This window comes from Xiphophorus hellerii, chromosome 3 (genome assembly GCF_003331165.1).
Source record: "Xiphophorus hellerii strain 12219 chromosome 3, Xiphophorus_hellerii-4.1, whole genome shotgun sequence".
In the NCBI taxonomy this organism is placed as follows: Eukaryota; Metazoa; Chordata; class Actinopteri; order Cyprinodontiformes; family Poeciliidae; genus Xiphophorus; species Xiphophorus hellerii.
Window position 1 is genome coordinate 10,397,278 of NC_045674.1, and position 17,334 is coordinate 10,414,611.

General features: G+C 35.0%; 1 protein-coding gene and 1 long non-coding RNA gene across 3 annotated transcripts; both read right to left on the minus strand.

Moving 5' to 3' along the window:
- Nucleotides 1–1,328: 1,328 nt before the first annotated feature.
- On the minus strand, nucleotides 1,329–4,291 carry LOC116717225 (uncharacterized). Its single transcript, XR_004338707.1, has 6 exons — nucleotides 4,097–4,291; nucleotides 2,760–2,777; nucleotides 2,583–2,612; nucleotides 2,341–2,388; nucleotides 2,157–2,213; nucleotides 1,329–1,909 (listed from the first exon to the last, which is right to left on the minus strand). It is a non-coding gene; the product is annotated as an uncharacterized LOC116717225 (long non-coding RNA).
- A 1,082-nt stretch (nucleotides 4,292–5,373) lies between these two features.
- dhdds (dehydrodolichyl diphosphate synthase) lies at nucleotides 5,374–17,140 on the minus strand. 2 transcript variants are annotated; one of them, XM_032558447.1, is made up of 10 exons: nucleotides 17,032–17,140; nucleotides 13,289–13,444; nucleotides 12,951–13,031; nucleotides 11,040–11,156; nucleotides 10,799–10,941; nucleotides 9,444–9,560; nucleotides 9,248–9,349; nucleotides 9,011–9,125; nucleotides 7,255–7,362; nucleotides 5,374–6,051 (listed from the first exon to the last, which is right to left on the minus strand). In XM_032558447.1, the coding sequence occupies exons 3-10, from the start codon at nucleotides 13,011–13,013 to the stop codon at nucleotides 5,809–5,811; spliced, it is 1,008 nt and encodes a 335-aa protein (XP_032414338.1). In that variant the 5' UTR covers nucleotides 13,014–13,031; nucleotides 13,289–13,444; nucleotides 17,032–17,140; the 3' UTR covers nucleotides 5,374–5,808. The 2 variants fall into 2 exon arrangements, with proteins under 2 accessions (XP_032414338.1, XP_032414337.1); XM_032558446.1 differs by lacking the exon at nucleotides 17,032–17,140 and having other exon boundaries at nucleotides 13,289–14,727.
- Nucleotides 17,141–17,334: the final 194 nt, after the last annotated feature.

The following is a 17,334-nucleotide window of genomic DNA, read 5'->3' on the forward strand; positions in this document are numbered from 1 at the left end:
TCAAAAGTGACAGCTTTGGTTTAAGTCTCCTACAGGTACGTTCCAAGACTAACAGCTGCTTCTCAATGTATGCATTTTTTTCCTACTAATCTGACACCACGTGTACTGTAAACACGTTACGTGTCCTTCAAACACGTAATTCAGCCCGCTTCAAAATGAGCAAATAACAGAAAATATTCAATGGGTCACGTTTGGAAACTATATTTGCTTTAAGATATTTAAGTGAAGTGTTTGCAAACAACAAACGCGTCATATTTGACCGACTTTCAAGCTTAGCGGAAGCCACCAGAGGAATCCCACTGAAGAAACAAAGGACATCTGCTTTATGTGGTAGCACACTGCCCCCTGCTGGTGACAAGCGACGAGAACAGGACTCAGGATTAGCAGACCACAAATCCAAATGTGAGGAAACATCTGGGAAGCTATTTTGATTTCTAATGTATGTTATCTGTATGTAAAAACACACAGTCTGTATTTGACAGTAACAACTGTAATTTTACTTTAGGGAATAAAACACCACGTACCAAATAGATTTTACCTCATCTATGAAAAGTGCTTACCTTCATTTAAAACATTATTGCTATACATCAAAAATACATGTTAAAAAACACCAACTAACATTACAGTTATGTTAGTTCATCAAAGGACATAAAGAAACATGTACGGTACTCTGGAATCTTGCAGAAAGATGGACGTGGATCCCAACCCAGAACCTTCTCGAGGTAAGATAATACAAACAGTGCCACCATATCTCAAAGGTTTGATAGAAGAACTCAGGTATTTGGCTTTTTTTTAATCAGGAATATAGGATTATTAGTTGTTTTCAAAAGTGTTTGCAGTTAGGTTTCCAATAGTTACAATTTTCTTCCACATTTGGTCTAATTTCTTTAAACTTTCTCCAACATCAGTTCAGAATTAATTTTATTTCATCATTAAACACCAGTAATAGAAAAAAAACCCCCATCTGAATCAATTATAGATATAAATGATAGAAACTTTAAATGTTTGAAAACATTTTGTAAATATTTAAATTCCTGTTACACACGTTGATGCAAATATCCAGTAACATATCTATGGTTATAACCTCATAATAATGGCTGTATAAGTACTTTCTCACTGCAATCTTGTGAAAACTGAATATACAGTTTTAGTTGCACATCATGAAACGTAGTTCAGTTGTTTCTGTCAAGTCAATTCACCTAAAATGAATAAAATCACATCAAAGAAAACCAAACAAACATTTTAAAATTTTTTTATTCAAGAACATTTAGATCAACCACTGAAGTCAGAAAAAAAAAAACCTTCCACTTCCCCTTACAGAAACATAAGTTAACAACTGTTTTTTTCCCAATCTGAAGACCAGATTTACATGGTACATGTTTTGGGGATCTACCAAACGTTTGACCTAATACACTAAATTTATGTGGCATTATAACTGACTAGATCTTACGTTGACATACATCGCTTTAAATAATTTGGTAAGCAACTGTTTATTAGTCAAACATTAAAATACAGGGAGATGAAAGGCAAAGTTCCTATTCTCCTGTAAGTTTTACTACATTTTAGCTGCCTTATGTTTAAAATTAGATTCAAAACCCGACTTGAAAATATCTATCCATCAGCAGTTTCAAAAAAACAAAACAGATTAGACAAACTAAAATGCCACGCCTACAAGATATGGACGGTAATCATTTTAAAGTTGATAAAAATAACAAAAAAATGGATATGAATGTGAAAACAAAGTCTTGTTACATTGAGTGCAAGCCCAGAACAAACCTATAAATGACATATTTGTAATATAAAACTTGGTAAAAAATACTTATTTAAAACTGTACAATCACCAAGTACACAGAGTGAGCACATCTTCAACCATTATTTATTTGGTTTCGGTGGCTTCAGCCTTTGGCTCCTAAGAAAAAACAAACAAACAAAAAAAAAAAGAATAAAGAACTTTGTCCTACAGAACAATTAAACTCCAACTTCTGGGCCGACATTAGGAATCAGTGTGTGAAACTATTAATATCTTAAAAGCAAATTAATTCAAAATAAATCTTGTGGGTCATATTAATATCTTAACCAAAAAATAACTGCATTGTATAAAGAACGTCTATCAATAATAAAATTTAGGGTAGGTATTTCTCAAAACAGAAACATACCTCAGCCTTGGTGTTCCCATTCTCAGCTGGCTTGGCCTTCTTTGCTTTTGGTGCCTTCTGCAAAACAAAAAAGCAAATAAATTTAAATTTACAGCAACTGTATAAAAACCCCGCTTTAAATTAATTGGATCAAAGATATTTTATTACTTTCTTCAATAAAACTATCTGCTATGAAATTACTTACCTTTGGAGCAGCTTTTTTCTTAGTCTCCACTGGGGCTGCCTTCGGTTTCTGAAAAAAATAAAATAAATTATGACTGGAAAGAAACAGATATACAGATAATCGCCCTTCAGAAGGCTCCTATTATTCCATAAAAAGCTTGTTACTATTTTGACAATTTCACATGGAGATTTTGCGCAAAAGTTTTAAACAGTAAGGGTAAGAAAAAACATGCGGTACAACAGCTATCCAAGATAAAATCTTACCAGTGCCAGTCGTGGGGAGGTTCTTCTTTGCTACAGACAAAAGATATATTTAAAGTTTAAATACATAAAGGAGTTTTAATTCATTTAAATATGAAAAACAAAGAAAAGTCAAATAGTTTGTCAAAAAAGAAAACAATAAAACAAACTAAAATAAAGCATAAAGTAGAAGAGACAAACCTCAGGGGGAACGGTTTGCTGTAAGAAAAAAAAAAAGAAACAAAAGCGCAGTATTAACATTCCGACAGCAAAATCATCTTTAAACTACATGAACTCCAGTTGTACATCAATTTTATTATCAGAAAAAAAAAACAATCAGAGGAAACTTAAATCAAAGTGCACACAGTTAATTTGTAACGAGCTGCTGAACTTGAAAGTCACAAAGGACTTCCCGCGCATTTTTGAATTCAAACTTGGGCTGTCCTGTCACCATGACAGCGCTTTGGCGCCCTGACAGCTTCCTTTGTTTTGTATCAGTGCGCGCCTACGGACAGCTGCAGGGGGAAACTGATAAGATTACTACTTTACTAATCTGCAGCTACACAAGAAATGCAAGGAAAAACGAATCTGCAGAGCAAATCACAAATACAATTTAGATGTTTTTGTTTTTAACCGCGAATCTTAGTAGTTCTCATAAGTAGTTATTAACATACTATGGCGATTAAATTAAATAATTTTAAGAAAACCATAAAATTTTCCATAGTTCAGTTAAAAATAGCAAAACTACGTCTCTATTTAGATCAATATTTTGCTACACGTTCTTTAGAGATGGATTTGGGTAAATTACTAATACGCATTGTCTAATATAAAGGGCGCAATTGATGATTTGCATACATTGATGATCAAATTCAACTAACATATGAAAATGTACAACATTGTTGAATCTCTATGCAGGATGGTAGGGCAATTTAATCATTAAAAACAGATGAAAATTTATCATTTTCATTTACCCTCCCCCACTCCTTCCTCAAATTTGCAGGTTGCTAAAAGCATCTTAAAACTCAACCAACCACCCAAAATGTATATTTGCAAAAATATATATTGACCGTTTGGATTCCTATTGTTGTGATTACGAAATAATAGCGTAACTCGGTGCATGAAAAGTTGGTCTTTGGGTGCAACCTGTCAATTTTTTTTTGCCCAGCCTACTGCCACAGAGAGGGAAAAAGGCAGACGATGACAGGATTTAATCACCACAGCGCAATGTCAGAAGATAATGTAGTCCGAGCCTGACTACAAGTAAAATCAATTATATCTACACCGTCTGAGCTTTTAAAACCAGTTGGTGAATATTTTAGGCATTTATCGACGACCAACACTTTAATTTTCGACGACTAAGACGATGCTTGAACAGGTCTCTGCTGCCCGTCCGCCATTGCTATAACGTTTGTTAGAGATGATGACGTTCCTCTGATGCAGAAAAAAATAAATGCAGCCCAACGTTAACCTCAAGACACCGCCACGAATCCTACAAGAAGACTCAAAAAAACTAAATATAATAAAAATAAAAATCCTACCTTTGCTTTTCCCATGGTATTGGCTGGAAGTCAAAAGAAAGCTGAAAAAATACAGCCGCAAAAACAAGCTTTTTTTCGAAGAGATGTCACACGTCGACCCTGCAGTCTCAGTGTAAAATGGCGAATGTATAATAGAAACGAATGTTTTTGTAGTTTATACAGTGAAATATAAGAACGAAACCGGTTTGAACCAGTTTTCTATTTCGACGTTTGTCATTGGACAGAAACGTGACACGTGGTTCCAGGGACCTCCCACTTGTTAAAGAGGCAGGAAGCGAACTGGTGAAAGTCTGACCTTCGCCTCAGGGGGGTGCTGTGCCGGTGGTTTCGACTGAATTAGGTTCTTATCGAAAAAATAAACGTATAATGAAAATGGCGTTTACTACATGTTGCTGATGAATTACGGGTTTAGAAATACACTTATATTCTAACTTCCTTATTCTGCCTTTTATATTAAAACTTCATTGCATGTTATTGGGAACTTTTGACATAGACCAACACAAAGAATAAAATGTTTTTTTTTAATTTTACAAAAACACAAGTGAGGCATGGAACCACCTCTCTGTGAACACAGCTGTTCTTCGTTTGAGGTATGTCTCCTTTGGGCTTTAATACTCAGACACTGACATTTGTAACCATTTTCTCTGTAAAATCTGTCAAACTAGTCCATTGCAGCTCCTTCTGCTTCTTTTTGCCCTTTTTGTATGACAAACATCAGTTCCACTCGCTAGTCTTTCTAGTTTTCTTCTATATTACTAATTCTTAAGCATCAATCATCTTTTAAGCAATTCTGGCAATCATCGCCATCCCTGCTGAAGAAACTTATTGGTACAGCATGTTGCTGCCACCACTGTTTCCCTGTGGATGTGGTATGTTCAAAGTGATGCACAGCATTTTTATAGCTAGATAAAACACTAAATTTTAGTCTCATCTGACCAGATCAATTTCTTCCACATTTCTTAGTATTGAACTGCAAGTTTGTGGAGGGCTCAACTCTGGAGGAGCTGCAGAGATCCACATTTGCAGTTGAATTTCCCTCTGTTAGATGCTGAAAGGCTGGATTATTGTTTCATAACATAATCCTGTTCTACACCTCTTCACAAGTTTAGACAGGACTTGCATTTTCTTTTCTTTCCTCAAATAAACATTACTTTCTGTTGACAAATACACTGAAATGGTTGTAACTTGACAAAATGGAAAACAGTCCAAAGGGAATGAAGCTGACAAAGAATGGAAAATGGCTAAAATCCTCAAATAAAATAATCAAGTTTTTCATATATAGTTCTCAATTTATTGTTTGAGAAAGCTGGTCAAAATATAGTTGTCTTTAAAAAACACACTCGACAAACAACACTTTCAGCAACAAAAATACCGAACTGCATTAGGTGCTGGAGAGAACAGTGGCTTTCACTCACCTTTGACTTTTCAATCGACATGCATTTCACAGACAGTTTGCACAACTATTTTACTACATCTTGACCAGACATTTCCGCATGTTAGATTTTTGCAAATCTACAATCATAAATATATAACCATTAGTCTACAGCCCCATAGGGGTAAACATTGTCCTCTTGTTTTATACAAATCAGCAACGACATAAAACCACCTCCAATCGCTGTTTGTGCTTCCTTGCTCCTCGGAAGTGATTTTGGGAAAACGACTGGAGGTGTTTTATTCCTACTACACCTGTAGATTAGTTCCTTAAAACTTTCCTAGGTTAGGACGGTTTCACTGCATAAGTTAGTAAAGAAAGTGTCTCTCTTGTGCTTCAGTGCTTGCAGGAAGTCCTGAACTCGCTCTTCCCGGGTGACAGTGTAGTGCTGCAGTGCCTCTTGTCTTCTTTGGGCATCGGCTGGCTTTCCGTTCCCCTGATGCTGCAGGTGCTCTGCTATGCAGGCACAATCTGCCTCCAGCTGCTGGAGGGCCTGTTCTTCTCGATGGAGCTCTCTGGCTTTCTGCAACATATCAAAAACAAAATCCTGGATTTAGTAAAGACATAGGATTTGCCTCCATGATCAGGTCAAAATAATCATTTCAAACTGTCACGAGCCAAAGGTCGTCATCTTTTACCTGCCTCTAGTATTATTGCAGTGCAGACAGTCTTCATGTACAAAATTAAATGGCTTGAAAATAAAACATCAAACAGGAGGGGTGATAATTTCCACTGCAAATAAACAGTTTAATATTTTTTTCTGAAAAACATCCAGGAATTAGAAAGGTCTCAATATGCCTTTCAAGATAGTCTGATAACCAATTATCCTCCCATTTAGCACCACAAAGTTGTTTAAGTCAGTTTCATCACCTTTTTACAATGTAAAAAATTGTACACTCTTTTTATTATAAATTTAAGGTGCCTGTTATTTTTGTTATAATTCAGATGTGACAATGTATTAAAATCAATGTTAGAAAATTGCAATCATGTTTGCAAAGCCCTTTTTCAATGAGTCTAAGAATATACTGCATGATGGCATAAACATCTCTTGAAAATGAGACCTCAAGCCTTGAATCTGTATAAATAAAAATTACAAAAGAATAATTAAAAGTGCGGGGTCAGGTGCTATATATATTAAAACAAGATATTCAACACACGTGTTAAACTACCAAGTCAGATGGTTATTCCACCACAGCAGATTTATAGATAGAGAACTTACTAGGAACCTCTAGAATTCTGTGTGATGTTGCTCTCATATAAATACATATGAGTACATAAACTCATGAGTATTACACAGCTGTTTTTATTTGAGACTAACTCTCTAACCACATTGCTGCATCCAGCCACAAGCTGACAGCTAAGATCATTCCATCCATCCAACAAAGTGGGGAGTCAGATGCAAAACCTGAATCCTGATGTGCTGGTGAATATTTGAGTGAATATTTGAGTGTCATTGATGAGACAGGAGTCAGTCTGACTTATTGATCTCTCCATCTGCTTAGGCACCAAGTGACGTGACAGGTGTTGTTCCACCTCCACTATCTGACACTTGGCGATAGTACTTCATCAACATCACCCAGGGAAGAGGGGTGTTAATATGCTTTAACAGAAATTCTGTAACAATACCAAAATGTCTCTGTTCTTTTGCTTCTCTTCCTGCAATCTCATTTCAAAGCCACATTTCTCATCAAGTCAAAAACACATTGTGTGCAACATGAGGAATTACCTGGATGGATTTATGATTTAACTGGTACTGGACTATAGCTTCACACAGGTTCCAGAAGGAGTATTCTGGCCACAGAACCGACTGAAACACTAGGCAGGAATGGGATGTCTGGAGAGAAGGGAAACATAAAAAAAAGGTAATTCATTTAAATTGTTCGTCAACTGATGCTTTCTGAGAAGCATGCTTTTGATGCTTTTTCAAAAGTTATATTGTTTGACATTTGGTATAAAACCTAAGCTTGCTTGCTTGCAGCATTAAACTGAAATGAATGCTTTAATATAGCACTGAAAGCATTCACTGTTAAGTGGCAATCTAAAGATGTTGAGTAACATTCCTTATAATGCTTTCCTGGGTGATATTCCTGGTTATATTTAAAAAGTAGTTTAAAAAATCAGTTTCAGTTGAATGTGTTTTAAATGTTTCTAGCATTAAATAAGGCAACTAATTTACATCTTCAGAAACAATAAAGACTAAACTTCTTACATGAACATAGTAAATGTTTTTAAAATATACAGCACCATTTCTGTATAGGTGCTGTATGGATATAGATTTCTCTACTTAAGGGCTTTTGAAGATCACCAAAACTGTTCTATGTTTAGGGTGTAATGTTTACAAAACAACTTAAATGATTGAAAAGATTTCAACTTATTGTGGATTTTCTCCAATCAATGCAGAATTATACATAGAGGCTCAAATATATACAAACCCTCTTTTATTTGTTTCCTGAATAACATATTCTGAAGCGTTCAACCAACAAAGCCCCATTTAAAATGTGTTTAGACCAGATAATCTGCAATTGTTTATTGAAATACCCAATTGTGTCCAAGTTTTAGACACTGACTCAAACTGTTTTTCTCAATTAAAAGACATTGACAAGAATCATTAATAACAATTCAGGAACCACCAAGGTTCAATATAATAAACCAGAAAAAGCTTCAACACAAGTGTGTCTGTATATTGTGATGTGAGTTCATCATCTCCATGGAAAGAAATCAACTAAGAAGGAAGCGCCTTCTCCAAAAACAAAATCTTTATGTGTGACTGGAGTTTTGCCACTGGTCAAATGAACAAGCCAAATGTCTTCAAGACAAAGGTTTAATGGTAAGATGAGAAGAGATTAAGCTGTTTGCCCAAAATGACAAGAAATCTAGTTGGGGGAGTCAAAGTAAGGCTTTAAGACCTGAGAACATTGTACCAACTGTGAAGAAGGGGGTGGTAGCACCAGGCTACAGGGCTGTTTTGAAAAAGAACCTGGACTACCATTAAATTGTTCAGGTTTGTCTCACAAAAATGTTTAACAAATGTGCTTAAGAATGGAAAAAAAAGAAGCTACAATTGAGTTTATGGAATATTCTTCTCAAAACAAATGAAAGTTTTTAAAAAATTTTTTAATTGTATAATCAGGCTAAAATAGTTCAAATATGTGTTTAAATCCAAAATAAAATAACTATGCCCATGATGACTTCTCACCAGCACCAAATGTTATACAAATGTTTTAATTTTAGCTCTTTAAAATATAGTAGGTCTGATTCAGAATGCAGCAGCCGCTTCCTGTTGTATTTTGTTTGCCTGTGAAAACACGTTTTCAGCTACAGAACCTGAAATACATGCCTAACTGCTGGTTACAACTTTCTCATTCAGCAGCAGCAATAAACAATACAGTTTTTCGTCAAGTCTGTAAATTGCTTCATGTCAATTCAGGTGTGTCACATAATCTCTAAAAACCCATAGAATACTGATCACTTTACTCCCATACCTGCCACAGGAGAAAGTCGCTGAGGCGCACCTCTCCTGAGGTGCGGATGAGCAAATCAGGATTGGGAGAGTTATTGCTGTACAGGCACTCGCTTAGCAACGCCTCCGAAACATCGCTGAGTATAACAGAAACAAAAGCAGCTTGTTAAAGCCACAGCTTCCTGGATTATCTTTCCAAATGCTATTAAACATGTAGCATTGACAAGATTAACCCACAAGTGTCTGGTGCATTGCTCACCTTGCTTTGATCAGGCCCTGCTCCACTCCCCAAGCCATTTCCCTGACCGCATTGGTGATTTCATATCTTGACGTATAGGCAAAGCACACGTTGAGAAAACATCTGGAAAACAAAAGTTTCATTTGTCAAAGTCATTTATAACATCTTTACAAAGTGTGATTTAATAATAAATGAAGTAAAAATAGTTGAGGCATACTTATTGTGGTTCTTTGTCATTACCACAGCTTTGGCAATAACTTGTTGAAGGTCTAACGGCAGCATATTCAAGTCACCCAGCACCCGGATACAAACACCATGTTTTTCCAGATTTTCCCTGGAAAACAAAAAGAGGCATTGAGAGGAGAGGAAGATACAAAAAAGGGAAGCAAGAAAATTAACACAAAGAGCAGAAATGGCTGCCTGGATATCACAGTCAGATGTCACGTGTGAAAAGCTGGTTAATTTTATGTAGGTATTTTTAAAATGCTGATAAAATTATTATAACAATGTCAGAGAAAGGGGAAACATCTGCATAATGTAAACAATATATATCAGATGTCTTAAAACTTTTCAACCTACAACAAGCCCCTCTAAACCCACACCAGTGGGTCTAGTAAATATTTTCTCATCAACTTACAGTGCAAATAGTAGTTTGCACCAAAACAATCAGGAACATATTGTCAGTTCAAAGCATTAAATAATTATAATTTAAATAATAAAAGAAAAATGGAAATTTTCCACAACACCATAATAGGTATATTTCTAATTTTATTGTCATAAGACTGCAGCCAAAATATAAAATATTGCTTTTAATTTCTTCAATTGCTGATTGAGCTAATTTCTAAAATGATACTCATGTTTTGCTGAACTGGGCTGCAATGTGCTTGTTGATTTGCTGAGAACCAAATGTAACTTGCGAAATATAGCAGAAAGCTGTGTCTGACAAACATCCATACACCTTACAATTGAGTAAGACTTATTTTGCATGTATCAGAACCCATAAAAACACTCAAATATCCTTGGATCCATTGTGGATAAAATACTAAATTCAGAAATCCTTACAAAGAAAAACATCTAAGCTGATAAAAACAATGAGCAAACAAATACATTTAACAAGAATCACAGAAGTGAATGAAAAGGTCTGCTTTTTTGAAAGAGTGACAAATCTGAAAAATTAACCATCTAAATCAAAAATTGTAAAGCCCACATCCTGGCATTTCATGAGAGTCAATATCTGTGAATGGCAACAGCAGCCCCCATGTTCAGTCAAGCCATATTTGTCTTGGTCATCCTGACATTAGTCCTCAGCTTATCAAACACCCACAGCAGGAGTGAGTTCTGGCTTCAGGGAAACACATTTTTATCCAAATCCATTTCAGTGATTAGAATTTCATTTAATTTAACCTGGTCCATATTGGCTGAGAGCATTACAACACACACACACCAAAAAAATCTTTGGTTGAAAAAACACACTACCGATCTAAGAGTCATTTGAGGAAGCTGTGATCATATGATGTCCTAATGTCACTCTGTCACTAACAGCACATTGGAAATGTTTCATTTTCATCTCACTGTTCTTCCAACAGCCTCTCGAACTTCTGTCTGGCAAGATCCAGCAGACCATCCACCTCCTCTTTAGAGCGTTTGAAGTTCTCAATGCTGAAGGCGTACACTGTCACTTCTGGGATGTTGAGGTGTTTGCACCAACGTAAGGTCTGGTTCAGAAAATAACGGGGAATGAGTAAAACTTGCATGAACAATTTAAATATGTGCTGACGCAATGTGTTTTCTGAAATAAACTACAAAAACCGACCTCTGCCAGCTTGTTGAATCCCTGCATATGGCCATCATGGCGTTCCAGCTTTTTCTTACGTGCAAAACGTCGATTACCATCCATAATGAAGGCCACGTGTTTGGGCATCGGTCCTGCCTGGGAAACACAACGATGAGCAGTGGAATCATTTTAATGTTGCCATTTTATTCACGATGTAGTAGAAATAAGCCACTTTGCCCAGGGACATTTAACGTGGACCAAGTGTCTATTCATGGCCTAATATGAATCTTTTCTTTTTTTGAGTTAATTGCCTGAAACTAGCAAAAATAGGCATCTAATTTGGCTAGACATGAACTGGTCTGAACTGGAAGTATTTTAGCTTTGTTGACCCAAAAACATAAAACAAAAGTAAACTTTTAAATCCAATGTCATAAGGTTCAATAAGAGTCCCTTCTTAGATATCTTAGAATTAAAAAAAAAAAAAAAACTGTCCCAGAGATATTTAGACATTTGGATGAAACAATTGGATGAAGTAATTTCCATTACTGAAATTCTTTGGATTTCAGTAATGGTCTGAGGTTGAGAGTCTGTTCTAACCATGACAGAAATATCTGGGGGGTTTTTAAACAGATATTGCACAAAGTTCAAAAGGTCCTTAGGGATAGGACTTGCAGAATGTGTTACTGGAGCAAAGGCAAACTATACGAGCCTGCATAGTATTGCAATATGTGAAATGGCCTCTGGGCTAAAGAAAGGAAATTAGGCAAATACAAACGGTTTTCATAAAGAAAAAGCAAAACTAAAAATGAATAAATTTCAAAAAAGACATCTTCAGTTCACCTGATTATTTTCTATTATTGAAATATATTTTTAAGTTAATAGCACTGCACCACTCAGTGGCAGCATGTTGGGGTAACTCTGCTATGTTAGTTTTGATTTGTTCTTTTTTGTCGATTCAATTTTTTTCAATTTAGTCGTTGCATGTTTGGACAATTATTCTCTTTGGTTCTGGTTGCTGTGCAACAGGAAATATTCTTTTCTTTTTATCTCTAGACAGTTGTTATAATGGCAACATTTTACAACTGATGCTGCTGATTGGCATAACACTTGAACTATGACCCCAAATTCCTAAAGAGTTAAAATAGAGGCTTCATGGATGTAGGGCAGGACCCAAAAGCAGAGAGAAAAGGAGGAAAACAGGGAAAAAAACCAATTATTTTAACTATACTCTTAGAAGTGATCAAAGTATTTAGAATTGTTGGATGAAATAGTTTGAAATCTTGCCTACAGTATTTATGATGTGCCCTGGACATTACCAGGCTTTTACTACAAGTGTTTTCATACTTCAGTCAGGGTTGCACATATTTGCTGTTGCCATTTTATGGATCAGAGAGAGAAAACCATAGCAACTAATGGTTTAAATTACTGACTTTTCCTTGGACTGACAAAAGCACATTTTGTGTAAAAACAAACATGCCATTGTAAAGATGCCAAAAGATGAAATTACATCTCTTCCCTAAGGCTGCACTTGCAGCAGTCATGGTTCGCACAACTTTTATAACTTAAAATCAATCAATGTGTGTCATATTCAAAAGAGGATTGCAAAACTAAAATATATGGAGTTTTTTTTTCATGAACTTTATTCAATGTTAACTCTGGAGTAAATATTGGACAGTCAGATCAATTATTTCTATTCTGGATTACCGAACTTACATATAAATCATGACATTTCTAGCTGCAACAAAGTAAAACAACATAATGCAAGATAGTATTTATTAGTGTTTTCCAAAATTCCTTAGGGATTATATATATCTTTAGGGATTCCTAAAGGGCTATATAATCTTTTAGAATAAAATAAGTAAGTTATGCTTACTTTATTCAAAAAAATTAAAAATGATAAAAATGTGCGAGATTTACAATCATAGACTGAGCAGATACACACACACTTACCATGAGAATATTAGCAGAAATCTTTTCCAGCAGATTTAATTCACCTTCTCGTATCCACGACATTTTTAGGTTTCAAACGATCTGAAAATTTAAATATAAAAATATTTTTCAATAATTAATGAATCAGCAAAATATAATCCGCTCAATCTGCTAAAAATACGTCACTGAAGAACCATATATAGGAACCAAATTTACTGTGATATTATGTTTCATATGCAGACACTGATTTGATTTCAGACCGTCAACTGCCAACCAAGCTCCGGGGAGAAGCAATGATTTGAGCTGCACAGAGGCTAAAACAGCACAAATACAGACTATATGTTTCAGAAAGCACTCACCGTTAGTGGAGACACCTTCTTTCATTCAATCATCCGAAGCACAAGTTGTTCTATTGCCAAAGCTGCGGCCGTTTCCTCACATTTCTCAGCTCAGCCTCCAACTCACAAGCTCTTACGATGACGACCACTTCCGCACTGAAATTCAATGACGACTTCCTGTCACGCGGTAGGAGATTTTCAGAATATGGGCATGGACCCAGTTAGCACGTGACTTTTTATGGGAGGGAAAAAATAAGCCAAAAGACAGAATAGTCGGAATAAAACATAATGAGCAAAAAAAAAAAAAAACGACACTGGTGAAAATTGAGCTTGAAAATCTTGACTACCGTAAGATGAAAAAAGTATTCCTCCAATGTAACACTTCTTGTTAGGCACAATTTTTTTTAAATTTAACATTTAACAATATTACATTAAATAAAAGAACAAGAATGTGAAATTTCATATTAACCACCCTCATTTGACAATATCAAGGTGGTTAAGTTTTGACTGGAACTTCCGGGTGGAGTCAGTATTAAAAAGGGAGATAAACAATTTTTGTAGGCAGAAATTTTGTCTGACAAAAGATGCAATAACCAGATTTGTTGAATGATTAGAGTTACAAAAATAAACAAAGATTAATAAACAATAACTCGTTTATAAGCATTTTTGTAATGTCTACATTAAATTCTCTCATCACCATGTTAATATTTGTTATGTATTGATTATGTGTAATTAAAAAGTTTGGAGTCGTTTTCGTTGAAGCATTGACAATGGAGAAAATATTACATAAAAAAGGATGATCCCCTAATGAACTCTCACTTTTAGTTACCAGGCAGAGATTTGTGATTTTCACTCAAACAACACTTTATTTATTCTTGTAAGCAGACATATGAGATCAGCTCAGTGTCTGTTCAATCTACCTGTTGTTACTAGACAGAGACCTTCTACCTACTTTTGTGAGTCTTATCACTAAGGTTTCTCAGAGGGAGTCTGAGAACTAACATTTCTGATACAGTTAATCAGTGTTGTAACTCTTAATTGGGCTGACCTAATCTTGAACGTAGAATAGTGCTCCATCCTTCCAACAAGGCAAAAATAAGATCAGTACTGGATGCAGTTCTATTGCACAGTGCTTTGTGGAATAAAACTAAAGAATCATCAATGATCTTGGTGATACATAAACATCGCTATAAAAGTATGTCAGAACAATTAACAAAATCAAGTCACCACAATGAAGCTAATTCTTTGCACCTATAGGCTACAATAGTTGTTTTCTTTTGAATTTGGTAGGTGGCAAATCCTCAGCTTCTTCAACTAATTTAGTTATGTCAACATCTTTAGCTGTCTTCCTCCCCAGCTCCATTCTCACTCATCTAGTATTTCCCAATCCTTCTTTTTTAAAGAGAAACATATGCACTATCACTGGCATCCTCATTTGACCTAAATAAACTCCAATTTGCTATCATCTCCTGCACTGCAGTCTTAAAAAAATAACACTATTAATTAAAAGATAAATTAACTAATCAGCATAAACTATTGTTTTGGTTAAAGATTGTAAGTAGCAGTTAGAAATATTAGAAATATTGGTAAAATGACAGCAATTGATGATAATAGTTAATATGATAATAATAATTCACTGCAATTTTCTTCCAAGATAAAACCAGAACTTTAATATTTAAATTGTTTTATTCGTTTTTTGTTATTACTTGATGTTATTACCTTTCTACGCGTGAAGATCCCATATTGTAGATAGGTATTTTCTGTCCTTGGACTGATTGCCCGAAGCTTTTTTTGGTAAGTTTAGACTGGTTGGCCAGTAGGGGGCAGTTTACGCTGAACTCCATGAAGTTGCTTCCCAACAAAAGTGTCAACACCCAGATGGTTGAATCCTAATTTCATAGCTAAATATATTTAAAGAAGTAAATTTTACAGTACAAATTTTAAAATTTAGAAAACTGATATAAAGTTCTTGTATAAAGTAACAACATTATTTACAATTTAAAGTTGGGTTAATTTAATTTTCATTGTTGGTTTTATTGGTTTCATCTGACATACTTCAGACTAATCTGAAAACCTAAATGTGACTAACAGATATGTTTTATCTAGTGTGATTGACTGTTGCAATTTGGGCACAAATGCAAGCTTGTTTTTTATGCACATTTTTACTGACTCTTTATATTCATCGATGCATTACAGTGACTCAAATTTATCATGGCATCAAATTTTCACAGATCTTTCTCAGAATCATAACTCAGACATTTAAAAATGGATTGAGGTCTAAATCAAATAAGCAACTTTAAATTCTTCTACTGTGTGTGGTGAAGTTAATTTGTAGTTCAAGACTACTTACAGTATATTTTGCTTGAATGACAGCAGATTTTTTTAATTTTTTTTGCATTTAAGGGTTTACTAAATATGTTAATTTTTTTGTTCACTAAAAAAGTCAAGCTAGATACAGAGTACAGGTCTTGAGCAGAGGTGTATAGAAAAAAATTACATTTACTTTAGTGACTTAAAAAAACATTTAGAAGTTTTATAATATAGTATTTTTTTATTTGAGAAATATGATTATGATGTATTATTACTCCCACTTGAATGACATTTCCAGATATTCAACCCACTGCAAATATCTTCACTGAATAAAACACAAACACATTTTGACCAAAAATGCACCTGATGCAGATACACACCCACAGTTTTGAAAAAATGTGACTTATACACAATCTCTGTTGTTTTAATAGTTTTTCCTTTCTCTGCTGAGTCTTTTGTGTCCTTATCTATATATTTAGTGAAAAAAAAAGTGAAAACTCTTTTCTACAAAATGGCGACAATCAAATTAAAATTTGAAACATCAAATAAGAGATCGCATAAATGTTCTGGGGATGTTCAGTGCCTTAGAGATTTTTGATATTCACCCATTGTCTTATGCTTTTCAATAACATTTTCTTTCTGATTTGAGGAGAATCTTCTTTTGTCTTCGTGCTGTAATGGCTGCCAGGACACAGGTATCTTTAAACTGTACATTGAGAGACAGGCACTGTACTCAGGTGATTACACTCACTGTGAGACTTGGCTGGACGTCTGCTGAATTATGTCAGTTACTTTAAAGGGAGTGAATAACTATGGAATCATTTGAGTTATGTTATTTTTTTCATATTCTATTATGTCGAAATCAATTTTTACTTTTTTGGTATCTTTCTTTCTGTTAAGAAAAGCAGATTTTTGTTGATCACGATGAATTTGTAAAAGCAATAAAGTGGGTAAAGCATCCAAGGGGCAGAATAATTTCAAAATATACATATATATGTGCATGAAAGACAACATATTATTTACAAGAAGTGATAAAACTTCTTGTAAAAAAGTTCTGTTATACGCTGTTAAATATTGCATATAACAGCAATATTATATATGCAGCATATAACAGCATATAACAGCAGTTATATACTGTTCACGGCATATAACAGCAGGAATGTATGATTGTTACCCAAGCTGCACTTATTTTCAAGGAACTTTTATTTACTTTAGATAAAGTTGTAATAGAAAAGTGAAACAAGCAAAATTAACATAAAACATGAAAGAGTGTATTCATACACAGGTGGTCTGGACAGATTTCTCATTTAGCATATATAAATATTACTTTGTATGCGTAATTTATATCATTATCCGTCATAATGGTGGTAATTGGAATGGTGATGTTATTAAAGATGGTAGTTAGCATGAAAGTTTGAGAAATGCTGGTCTCAGTCTGACAGTAATTAGCATACCTGCAGTGCAGTTCCTCCTTCAGCCTCTGGGGTGTGACAGCAGGTTTGTCATCAATTCGCTTGCACTTTTTTTAATGGCACTGAAGAAGTTTTGGATCTTTGGGGGCTGAGGGGTTGGCCTTTTTGTTCCGCTGGAGAATCCTGCTCTAACAGCGAGAGGACGATAAATCACTGTGGCGTGGGTTCTTCGGCCGAATCACAGCACGGAGGGACTGACGAGGAGCTGTGGAAGAAAAGCCGTTAGAAACAAGAAGTTATCTTCCTCCTGCTCCACCGTTAAAAGCAGCTCCGGGGTTAACGGCC

Bases quoted from the DNA above. Each gene is read 5' to 3' on its own strand.
- dhdds (XM_032558447.1), bottom strand. From the start codon at position 13,013: ATGTCGTGGATACGAGAAGGTGAATTAAATCTGCTGGAAAAGATTTCT. The intron at 10,942-11,039 runs GTCGGTTTTTGT...TTTCTGAACCAG, and splicing joins GATTCAACAAGCTGGCAGAG to ACCTTACGTTGGTGCAAACA. The intron at 9,350-9,443 runs GTATGCCTCAAC...TTTGTTTTCCAG, and splicing joins ATGACAAAGAACCACAATAA to ATGTTTTCTCAACGTGTGCT.